Source organism: Glycine max, chromosome 1 (genome assembly GCF_000004515.6).
Source record: "Glycine max cultivar Williams 82 chromosome 1, Glycine_max_v4.0, whole genome shotgun sequence".
Taxonomy (NCBI): domain Eukaryota; kingdom Viridiplantae; phylum Streptophyta; class Magnoliopsida; order Fabales; family Fabaceae; genus Glycine; species Glycine max.
The window spans coordinates 53,258,873-53,271,167 of NC_016088.4; the positions used below are offsets into that span (position 1 = coordinate 53,258,873).

At 36.5% G+C, this 12,295-nt stretch overlaps 1 protein-coding gene across 1 annotated transcript; it reads left to right on the forward strand.

Moving 5' to 3' along the window:
• The first annotated feature begins 495 nt into the window (after positions 1-495).
• LOC100793662 (uncharacterized) lies at positions 496-2,023 on the forward strand. Its single transcript, XM_003517251.5, has one exon. It carries the CDS (start codon positions 660-662, stop codon positions 1,878-1,880), a length of 1,221 nt encoding a protein of 406 aa, XP_003517299.1. The 5' UTR covers positions 496-659; the 3' UTR covers positions 1,881-2,023.
• Positions 2,024-12,295: the final 10,272 nt, after the last annotated feature.

Consider the following 12,295-nt stretch of genomic DNA (forward strand, 5'->3'; position numbering starts at 1 on the left):
ATGATGATTGTATGCTTAGCTTTTAGATCCCCCGCCAAACATGCCCATGATTGCTCGTGGGCCAAAGATTAGTCATGCATACTTAATAACAATAATAATCTAAAAGCACAACTTAACCAAGTCATAGAAACAAGCCAATAGTAAAAACAATAATACCAAATCTCTTTATGTTCACTCGAAAAGCAAAGCACAACTTCTTAACTCACCATCACTAGAACAAATAAACCAATAAAATACTAATACCATAAAAAGATTAAGGGATTACCATAAACAAAAAGAGATTAGTGGCAAAAAAATCGCATTCCCGTTGATAAAGGAACACAATGGCACAATCCCCATAACCAATAATAATAAAATAATAATAATTTACACTCACAGGTGTTTCCTGAATGAGCCGTTGCTCAACAGCTATTATATTATCATATCACGCCTTGTAATTTGGAATTTCCTATTTACCATTTACGACAAAACATGGCTATGAGGAGGAAAAAAATAAAGAAAAGAAATCCTAAAGTGGGGTCCACGGTTTTGGTGCTATAAATTAAAGAGGCTTATGCGGAAGTTGAAGTCCTCTGTGTGGAAAGGCACCAAAGAGAGAGAGAGAAAGAAAACACATAAACACTATCAGTTATCACTACTCTTCTATCAATAAAACCGCAATGGTGGACGTGGACCGGAGGATGACCGGTCTAAACCCGGCCCATATAGCCGGTTTACGCCGTTTATCGGCCCGAGCATCAGCAGCCCCGTCCGTCCCGGTCCGTAACGGCGTCGTTTCATTCGCTTCCTTAGCAGACAAGGTAATAAACCACCTTCGCGACTCAGGCATACACGTGCAGCATGGTCTCTCGGACACGGAGTTCGCACGTGCCGAGGCCGAGTTTGGGTTCGTGTTCCCGCCGGACCTCCGCGCCGTCCTCGCTGCTGGACTTCCCGTTGGTCCGGGATTCCCGGACTGGCGGTCTGGCGGCGCGCGGCTGCACCTGCGCGCGTCGCTGGACCTTCCGATCGCGGCGATTTCGTTTCAGATCGCACGGAACGCGGTGTGGTCGAAGTCGTGGGGTCCGCGGCCGTGCGAGCCGGAGAAGGCGTTGCGAGTGGCGAGGAACGCGCTGAAGCGAGCGCCGCTGCTGATTCCAATCTTCAACCATTGCTACATTCCTTCCAATCCCTCCCTCGCCGGAAACCCTATCTTCTTCGTCGATGAGAACAGAATCTTCTGCTGCGGCTTAGATCTCTCCGATTTCTTCGACCGCGAGTCGCTCTTCCGGAGCTCAGAAGCCGATCCTATACTCCTCAAGAAGCAGCGATCCGTCAGCGAGAAATCCACCGGCGTTTCCGTTTCCGCGGCGTTCTCGCGCCGGAGCCTCGACTCCGGCACGAGGACGCCGCGGTGGGTGGAGTTCTGGTCCGACGCCGCCACGGATAAGCGGAGGAGGAACTCATCCTCGTCGTCGTTATCGGCGTCGTCTTCGCCGGAGAGGTTTTTCGAGATGCCGCGGAGTAAAGTTCCTGGTTGGGTGGAAGAATACATAGGGCAAATCGGGTCAGTTTTGAAAGCGGGTGGGTGGAGCGAATCGGATATAAATGAAATGGTTGAGGTTTCAGCTTCTGGATTCTTCGAGGGAGAGATGGTGGTGTTGGATAATCAAGCGCTGTTGGATGCTCTGCTTTTGAAGGCAGATAAGTTTTCGGATTCTCTCCGAAAAGCTGGGTGGAGCTCCGAAGAGGTATCCGAAGCATTGGGGTTCGATTTTCGACCCGAGAAGGAACGGAAACCGGCCAAGAAGCTGTCACCTCAACTCGCCGAGAGAATCGAGAAATTGGCTCAGTCGGTTTCCCGGTCAAGGCATGATACTTGGGAAAAGGAAACTGGATGAAGGAATGAATTTACCTACACTTGTTTTGTTTTTTTTTTAAGGTCTTGCTTTTCCCTCTTTTGGGTTGAAAACGATGAGGAATTGGGGAAACGCGTTGTACTATGAAACAAAGTGCACAAAATAGATCAAAAAGAGGTTTAAAATTGCATGTTGTTGATCATCTTTTTTTTTATTTTTATTTATAGAAATTTAAGTTCATAATAAATGATCAACCGTTAAGAAGTGTTGTGTACAGTAAAATGAATATCCCAGCCAGCCAAACGTTTTTTTTATTTTGTATTTGTGATTTTCTTTTCTTCACTAGCTGGTTATGTTATTGTTATGCATTATGGCTCTTTGTTCTAAATGGCCACCACGGGTGCACGTGTGTACTCACTCGTACGTATTTTTGTATAGTTTTTTAATTGAAAGGTGAGCCTCTCCAACATGTGGGTGGTGTGAGACAGCACAGCGCAGTGCAGCATCATCGTATCATAGCCATCCAATGCCAGGAAAGCAAATGCTGGTGGCGTCGTTTTACTCTCATTGCTTGAGGCGGTGTCGTTTTATTTAGCACAGCGTAACTATGGAAAGAGAAAGGAATGAAAATGAAAGTGATTAGGATTTAGAAGCAGTGAGAGTGTGTGAAAGAAAGCCGAAAGGTCTCATCTTTTCAGTATAATTTGAATTTCAATGTCGTTTGACAAGAGATACGTGAATTTTTTTTGGCTTCTTTTTACGAAGCTCAATTTCCTTGGAATTTGGAAAAGGATATGCATGCAATGTATGTATGGGCTTGCAGGCAGAAAAAAACTGACACATAAAAACAACAATAATAATAGACACAAGAACGATGTACACTGTTGTGTTCGGGCGAGAAAGATAGAAAATTATGGGTCTTATACACCGTCATGTAGATTTGGGATGAATGGGAAAAGAGTTGGCAATGAGCAGAGGCAAGACAAATGTTGCTTAGAGGATAAAATTTAGGCAAATGTTAATCATTGTTATTAGGCCTAAAATACTATTATACTAGTTAAGATAAGAAAAAAACATTTTTATTAATTGATAAAAAAATTATGTTATTTATGATTATTTTTGTGTTTTTTTATAATTTTCATAATAAATATATATTTTTTAATTTCTTGACCAATATCCTAAAAATACTGGCAGATACTGAAATTTAATATTCAATGAGTCGTCTAAAATACGATGTATGTTCTAAAAACTAAGTGCATGTTTGATTTATTGTTAAAATTCTTATAGCATAGCATGTATTTTAATGTAGATCCAATAAATAACAATAAAAGTAAATTTTTTAATCATTTTACAAAAGTACTTTTCTTCAAAAATCATTTTGCACCTGACTTGACTTCGAAACATGCTCTAATTCGGATACACAAAAGTTACATGGGCTTAAACAGTTATTCAAACATAGGCTTAAACTTCAGGTTTTATGGCAAAGTGTCACTGTAAAATTTAAAATTGTCTCCATACATTTCAACGGATATTTTAATTAGCCCTTTCATTTTACTTCCATTAAGTAACTAACCGTGAATTTATGAGATAAAAATTCGGTCTAGCACTGCAAATTGAACCTGAAACGTGAATTAGTTTATTTATGTTAAATCATCTTGAATACGAAGAAATGAATCACCCTGTTTCTCTTCAATCAACGTGGCCTAACATTAGATTCAGATTCTCTTATGTTAATGAAATGTCATATTATGAAAAGAAAAGGACACAAAATAATTACATAAAATTTATTACTGTATGGGTATAGTTTATATTTATATTTCGGGTCTTTCTTTCCCGTCCTAATGTTTGAGGATCATGATTCATGATCGATCCTAACATTATTGTCATCAACACCAACTCATCCAAAATAGTTTTCTCTGCATTTTCTTCTAGCACATCCCTAATCTTAATCGCTATTATTCATTCTCCATCAACATCTTTGATGATGGCTGTTCTGAGGCAGTTTGAGGGTGAGACGAAGATTTAGGCATGGAGGAACGGTACTCAAGATGGTGGTTAGGGTTTTTCGCTTTGGAGTTTCAGAGTTTAATGCAAGGATGAGATGACAGAGTTGAGGACAAAGTATGCCCATTATCCGGTGTAGGTTTTGGGGAAGAAAACAAGGAACGTAATGACATTTGATTCAATTTAAAATGTTATTAAATCACACAATTAAAATAACCGAATACGTGAATCATTTGGTACAAGGTTATCATAACTTGATCAATAATTATGAGTTAAAATTCTGAATTTGCAACTATATTTTTACAAATGATCTAAAGTTTAATTTGTTAAATACATTTATTTTTTCTTTGAAAAAAAGGGGCAAATATGGGAATAAAAATGAGAGACTAGGGATGAAAGAGGGGCCACGTGATTGGGGACTTTCATGTCCCAACCCAAAGGGTGTCCGTACGACCACAGGATTAGAAGCAAGGTGCATGAAAGAAGAGGGTTCCGCGTTAGCTCACTTCACAGTTGTTCACTTGCAATGTAAACTTCGCATCAGCTTCCATTCATGATTCAACATTCAAACACGTTAGTCTAATTTGTTGGGTGATGAAACATGAAGCTGATATTTTGTATTTTTTTGGTTAGGGGTTTGTCTTAATTTGCTTGTTTTGTAAACATTTGGGGGAGCATCTCATCTACACTCGACACAAGAGCAGGTCCTCATGTGGAGGAGCCAGGGAGAGGTACGGGAAAACACAAGGATGCATTTCTATTTGATTGGCATTTTCTAGTTTTGAATTCAAATTGTTTTTGGACTTTACTATATTATTGAAACGTTAATATATCGACAAATTATTTGTAATATATGTCAATAAATTATATTCTAAATATCATAATATTTGAATTAATCCAAAACATCATGAATTATTCTCTCTCTCTCTCTCTCTTATCCTCATAAACTAATAATAGAACATGTATATAAAAAAACAATTGGTCCCTTCACAAATTATTTGATTTTGTTTGCGGCATTAGTGTTATGTAAATTTTGAGAGTGAGATACGGGAACCGCCACTCACTTTTACAAGGGAAGAGGTGAAGATAATAAGTATCGGAGGATCAACCCAGACGTCTTTTTAGTTATTTCTTTAATTAAATAAAGCAATTTATTTAGCAAAAATATAATAATTAAAGAGGACAATGTTATCATTTAAAAGAGTTTATTATTTAATGAAATAAATAAGAAATAAGACAAAACAATAAAAGCATTTCTAATGATTTGCATGAAATTTAGTTTGATAATCTTCACACCTCAAAAGAAATTAGTTTAGACTATTCTTTTGAGGTGTAAACATTATGAAACCTTGGCTTCTTCCATATACATGACTATATGCTTATCTAATTTAATTATCTATTAATTGTTAGATATAACATTAAATTATTTAACTCCTTTTTATGAGTCTTATATATTAATTTAAAGAAATCTAACATGTTTTCATTATAATTGTGCAAATATTTAAGAATTTAAAATGATTCCTACAAATTACTTAATATATTTAAATATTTAAATTAGTTTTTACTATTCTTTTGAGGTATAAACACTATCAAACTAAATTTCGCTTCTTCAATATACATGACTACATGCCTATGAAACTTAATTATCTATCAACTATTAGATCTTATTGATAACATTAAATTATTTAACTCTTTTTTGCGAGTCTTATATATTAATTTTAAGAAATTTAACTTGTTTTCATTCTAATTGTGAAAATCTTTAAGAATTTAAAATGATTCCTACAAGTTACATAATATATTTAAATTTTTAACGGATCTTACAAGTAATGATTTTTTAATTTTAAGAATAGGTTCATACAAAATCTAACACATTCAGTTTAGGGAAGTTGAGAAATGGTCGATCAAGGAAACTCCAATATTCGGATTTCATTTTTGTTCTGCATCTTGAGACTTATGTGAGGTCATCCTTTTTTTTGCGGCCAATCTATGATCTTGGAAGGTCAATCTCCTTACGATTTTCAACCACCACAAAAATCATAATGCAACATATTACCTTCATTCATGGCGACACCAAAGGCGGGGAGAATGTTAAAATTTGTGGTTTGTGATTTTTATGGTGTTTAAAAATCATCAAATTCTATGATTTATATTTTGTAATGTATAATTCACATTTTGTAGCAATTCTTTATCATAAAGAATAATTCATTGTTGGCACTATTTTTTTTATTAGCAATAACATAATATATTAATAGCACAAGAAGTGCAGGATAAATATATATAGATTTAATAGGCACGAATAGCCACCCATCTAGAATGTCTAACTAACCGAAATACTCATTAAAATAACACCATCACACAAAAACCCACCTGACCAGATCTTGTAGTTGAAACCAAAACTACCAGAGAAAGAATCTTATCATATACAACTAAATCTTGTATAAGAAAATATATGGACTCTACAAGTATAAGAGAAAATAAAACCGGCTTCCAACACAAATGCCTAGTGGAAATTTGACAAGCTGCTCCCGAATTGACCTGCCACTGTTGGAATGGAATTACAAAATTATCATGATAGGCCAATAACCAAGACCACAACATGAAAGAAATATTTTGCCAAAGTTTATCCAGATCCAACTGTTGTCCCTGAAAAAGCATAGCATTTCTTTGTTGCCAAATTATTGAGCACCAACCAATAGGCCATCAATTTTTAGCTTTGTTTCCTATAGCCCCATGAGAGTTGCTCCAAAAGGGCTCTCTGGCTTAAATAGGGAGAACCATGTTGAAACCAAATAAGTTATACCATTTTCCAACACATGCCTTGAGCAATTTTACACGAAAAGAAAACATGTGACATATCTTATTCCAACTCATTACAAAAGACACAAGAAAGATCACCCATCTTGTAGTTCAATACTCTTACGTTGAAGATTAACCTTGGAGGGTAATCTATCATGAAAAACTTGCACAACATAAATGATACATTTCTCGGAATTTTAAGTTTCCACAAACATTTAAAGATATCAATATCATGTATACCACGTCTCAAGTTATACAAAGCCAAATAAGTGGATTTGGCGGTATACATAGTCGAAGCTTCCTCCAACCACAACTAATGGTCATCACCAATACTTCCAATAGACACATTTTCCAACACATGATGCAATTCTTCCACCAAGCTCATTTCCCACTCGAACTACTCTTTTCTCCAATGAAATTCCCACATCCAACACCTATTATCTCATCTACTCACATTCTCAATCACTTCACCTTTTTGTTCCAAATTAAGGAACAATCTTGCAAATGCATTTTGAAAAGATTCTACCCCATTCCATATATCCTCCCCTAACCTAGTGTGTCTACCATCTCCAATCTTCCACTCAGTGAACTTATCAAACCATCTATCAAGCTTACCTCTACACACTTTTTTTGAAATCCCTCCACCATATAAATTAATGAGCCCTCACCTCTCCCTCGCTAACCCCTTGCAAACTCAAGTATTTTGAATTAAGCACCCTCTCCCACAACTCCCCTTTTTGGTGAAACATGTTCCACCTCCATTTGGCTAATAATGCACTATTAAAGAAAGCTATATCTTTTACCCCTAAGCCTCCATGATCTTTTGGTGAACATTATTTTTTGTTAACTCGTTGACAAGTGTACTAAATCGTCACAAGTAGTAAAGTTCTCGGAAGTCCGAGTGTCGAATCCACAGGGACTTTGTTTGTACTTAGATTAATGTAAACCCAATTTAAAAGCAAGAGATAAGAAATTTAAAATTTAAAATAAAAGATAAAGATAATAGATAAGATAAGATGAAAGAAATTTAAAATTTAAAATAAAAGAAAAAGATAAAGTCAAGATAAAATAGTGTTAGGAACTGACTTGCCTTGTCTGCCTAAGATGTATGAGTTTATGATTTTTTTCTTTACCAATTCAGGTGATTTTATCCTACCCACATCTATTCATTTACTTGCCCCTGATGCCTCACGATGACAAGCCTATTTTACCTATCTATCTCTCAAATGCCTTTGCAAAGACTCAATAGATAAAATGCATGAAGTTCTAATTCTAGATGTTTGCTTTGACGCATGGGCATAATGCAATCACTCTATGCCTAGCAAAGATTTTATTATGATATCTTTTCTTCTTGTTCTATTAGAAGTTATCCTCTCTCGAGCGTCTAACCCCTAAAACTAATGCATGCATATGTTCTTTAAATCTTATTTAGAAGTTACCCTCTCCCGAGCATCTAACCCCTAAATGAGTATGCAAGATAAAAATAGAAAAGAAAATAGGAAAGAAAAAACCTGGTATTGCATTGATAAATAGTGAAGAGTACATCATACATCACATTGGCTTCTAGGCCTGCCAGACCATAACTAAGGGTTTAGCCACTCATGGCCATTGAGGGTTTTTACAATGAGAAGGGGTGAAAGAAAGAAAGTGAAACCCCTAGGAGAGGGGGTTCTGTCGTGGTGTTTTGTCCTTTGGACTGGCTCTCTATTTATAGCTGCTGAAGTGGGCTTTGGGCCTTCGTAGGCGCGCTCAGCGCGACACCCCCTCGCTCAGCGCATGTAGATCGCGCGCTTAGCGCGCATGTTGCAGGCTTAGTGCATGCTTCTGTTAGATCGCGGGCTTAGCGTGCGTGTTGCAGGCTTAGCGCGTACTTCTGTTAGATCGCGGGCTTAGCGCGCGTGTTGCAGGCTTAGCGCACGCTTCTGTTGGATCATGGGCTTAGCGCGTGACGCGCGCTCAGCGCGCGTATTGGGCTGGGCCTGCTTCAGATTTTCTTCTTTTCTTCAATTTTTCTGGCCTTTTTGCTTGTTACACCTCCAGTTTTTATATCTGCAGCCAAAATTCAACAAAACATCAATTATTTAATATTTAAGCGCAAATAACTGCTAAATAATTATTTTTAAAGACAATTTTGCCTTATTTTCTATTATCAAAATACAATTATTTAGCAGTTATCATTTTTCCCAACTAACCCATGATATTTTCTCCCTCCCATCCTCACACTCCCACAAAAACCTCCTTTATAATCTAGGCAAAGTCTTAGCAACTCCTTCCCAAATTTTAAAGAAAGACAAAAAGAATAAAGGTAAAGAGGCAAGTATCGAATTAATCAACGTGATTCTTCCTGCAAAAGATAGATTCTTGTGTTTCCAAGAGGCTAGTTTTTTTTTTTTTTAATTTGACAATAATAGGCTCCCAAGTCTCCTTCCTCCTAGGGTTGGCACCAATAGGAATTCCCATGTATACAAATATGGCAAGCTCAAAATTCTACAATTTAAATATCTTGAGAATCATTTTATAGTTTTTCTCTCCCCACTAACACCTCTAAATCTACTTTCATGAAAATTGACTTTCAAGTCGGACACTAGTTCAAAGCACCTCAAGATACTCTTAACCACAACCACATTCTCCAAGTTCAACTCTCCCACAAAAATTGTGTTATCTGTGTATTGTAACAAAATGACTTCCACTCCATTTCTTCCCACTTTGAAGCCCAAAAAAAAGATCTTTAGATTGAACCTCTCTCATCAGACTACTCAACCCCTCCGCTACTACTGTAAAAAAAAATGAGGCTAGTGGATCTCCTTGTCTTATTTCTCTTTGCATCATGAATTCCTTACTTGGACTTCCATTAATAATAATGGAAACCAAAGTAAATGAGATACAACCATTTATCCAATAAATCCACTTTTGTTGAAGCCTAACCTTCTCATGATATAGAAAATAAATTTTCAACATACCGAGTCATATGCATTTTCAAAATCAACTTTGAGGATCATGCATTTTTCTTCTTCCTTTTAACCTCATTCACCACCTCATTAGCTATCAAAACACAATGTAATAAATTCCTTCCCCAAAAAAGTGCATTGTCTTTCATCTATCACACCATGTAAAAACTTTTGCAATCTCTTTGCCAAAATCTTTGTCACCACTTTATACATGCAACCAACCAAAGAAATTGGTCTGTAATCCCCTTTCTTGTGGCTTATCAACCTTGCGATGAGAGCTATAAATGATGCATTAGCTCCTTTAGAGAAAGATCCCGAAGAATGAAAGTCTTGAAGGAAATTAAACACATCATTCTTTAGAATACTCCAACATTCCTTTAAAAATTTAAAGTTAAATCCATTGGGCTTGGGCTTTTTGAACTTCCACACTCCTAAATTGCCTATTTGGTTTCTTCTTCCCCAAACCCACCAACCAACATATAGTTGTCCTCCCTTGAGATTTTCTTGAATACCACCCCATCTAATTGTGGCATCTCCCAATTATATTCTCTAAATCTTTTCTTGAAGAATTTACTAGCTTCCTCTTTGACAACACTAAGCTCCTCCACCCAAGCTCCCTCCAACTCAATGCCTCTAATCATATTCTTCTTTCTTCTCCAATTCATCACAATGTGAAAGAACTTTGGATTGCAATATCCTTCTCTATGTCACTTGAGTCTTGACTTTTGTTTGAGAAGAGACTCTTTATATAGGACATTTCTTCAAAATTCTTCTTGCATCCCCTCCTTATTTCCAATTCCACCAAAGACAAGCCCACACTCTCCTCCTTCTTATTCAACTCATTCATTTCCTTCTCAATTTTAACAATATTATTGTGGATATTACCAAAATGATTGTGGTTCCATTCTTTTAAGCAAGCTTTCAAACCCTTCAACTTCTCTCTGAGGACAAAAACTCCTCTAGCACGCACCACAAGATTCCTTCACGCCTCCTCTAATAAACCCGCAAACTTTTTCTCTTCAAACCAACAATCAAGAGTCCTAAAGGGTTTAGGCCCCTAATCCATGTCAACATCCTTCATTAAAATTGGACAATGACTAATATATTTCTATCCAAAATTGTTGACACTAGTTAACAAAGTTAGTGAGTTTAATTGTGACACATTTATAAAATGAAACTAAAAATTGATGATTTAAATTAGATGGAATAAAAATGATCTTTTAAATATATTTATAGGAACTAAAAATATGTTTTACTTTGATATGATATTTATTGATAATATGAAAAGCTTTTAAAAATTTTAGGGTGAAGACCGTAAATTTGAATCGAAGTATTGACGTGGATAGCTAACTCTTGTAAGTGACTCGTTTCTTCCAAAGTGGTGGTGTTTCATTTTCATCTTTTTGGTGGAAGTGACCGGTTTCCAAGTTGTTGCTAAAATGTTGGTGGAGAGGCACTGTAGTGTATATATGAGCATGAGTATGGTGTTGGTGGACTTATTTAGTAGATGCAAAGAAATTTTGGGGTCTAAATTTTACATGTATTTTTTTAACCTTAAAATACGTGTCGTTATTTTTTTATAATTTATAAAGAAACAACTGTACAAATTTAGTTAGTCTTGAATCCATACATATATTTTTTTTATATGACTAACTTAAACTGGAAAATTACGGGTTCCTGCCCAAAAACTGCTAATATGTGTGATATGGAATACACTCATGGAAATTAGAGGGGGAAAATGATTGAAAAAACAACAATAATTAAGCGCTGACAAAGCATAATCAAAGGGAGTCCAACATTCGAAATAATAACAACGAAAAATAGTACTGCTAGCAATGAAAGATCATGACTGAGTGGAGTGTTTTCTGCGTGAGGCGAGTAGCACATAGTCAAAGGGTCATACATAGTAACAAATGAGAAATAGAAGAGACAGAAATGTAACTACAGCACCATAAGGCTCACACTCCAATTTTTAGATAACATGAATGAAAACATTTATAATAGTAATAATACTGCTGCAGCAGCACAAATATTTGTCGAAATAGAAAATAATGCAATCAAGCAATAAATGCATCCACCAACGGTCACTGCAGTGCAAATTGGACCTTCTTTGCCTGTACGCACGGTGATTTCTGAACCCGACCGTTGATCACTTGTCTCTTGTCTTTCTCTCTCCCATCATTCATGTGAATTAGAGATATATTCATATTTAATATCGGATTCTTTTCAATTGACCGATCATGTAGGAAATAAAAAGAAAAATCGTCCTCATACCCCTCTCTTTCAATTAATTAAATGAATATATAAAAAACAGTTTATCTTATTATTGTTAAAAAATATATAGAATTATTCTTATTGAGGTGGCCCCATGTCCCTTCGATTCTCATAAATGTGTATGGTCATAGCCCTTCCGTCGTTTTTGTGTCTGAGGCACTTTGAACAAACCCCACAAATGCGATCCCATGTAGGCTCCACGTACCTTCTCATTTAATCCTAGCCATGCTTATGAATACATATTTGAAATTGAAGACTAGAAAGGAAAGGAGTGATGTGATGGAGAGGTGACCGTGGACGGTGGTGGTGGTGAAGTTATCTTGTCTGGCAGAGAGGGTGATGGTAGTGGCCACCACTTCACCCCCTCTCATATTCCTAAGTTTGAACTTTGATCTTTCACTTCGATTTTGTTCATGCAAAGGGAGACAATGTGGA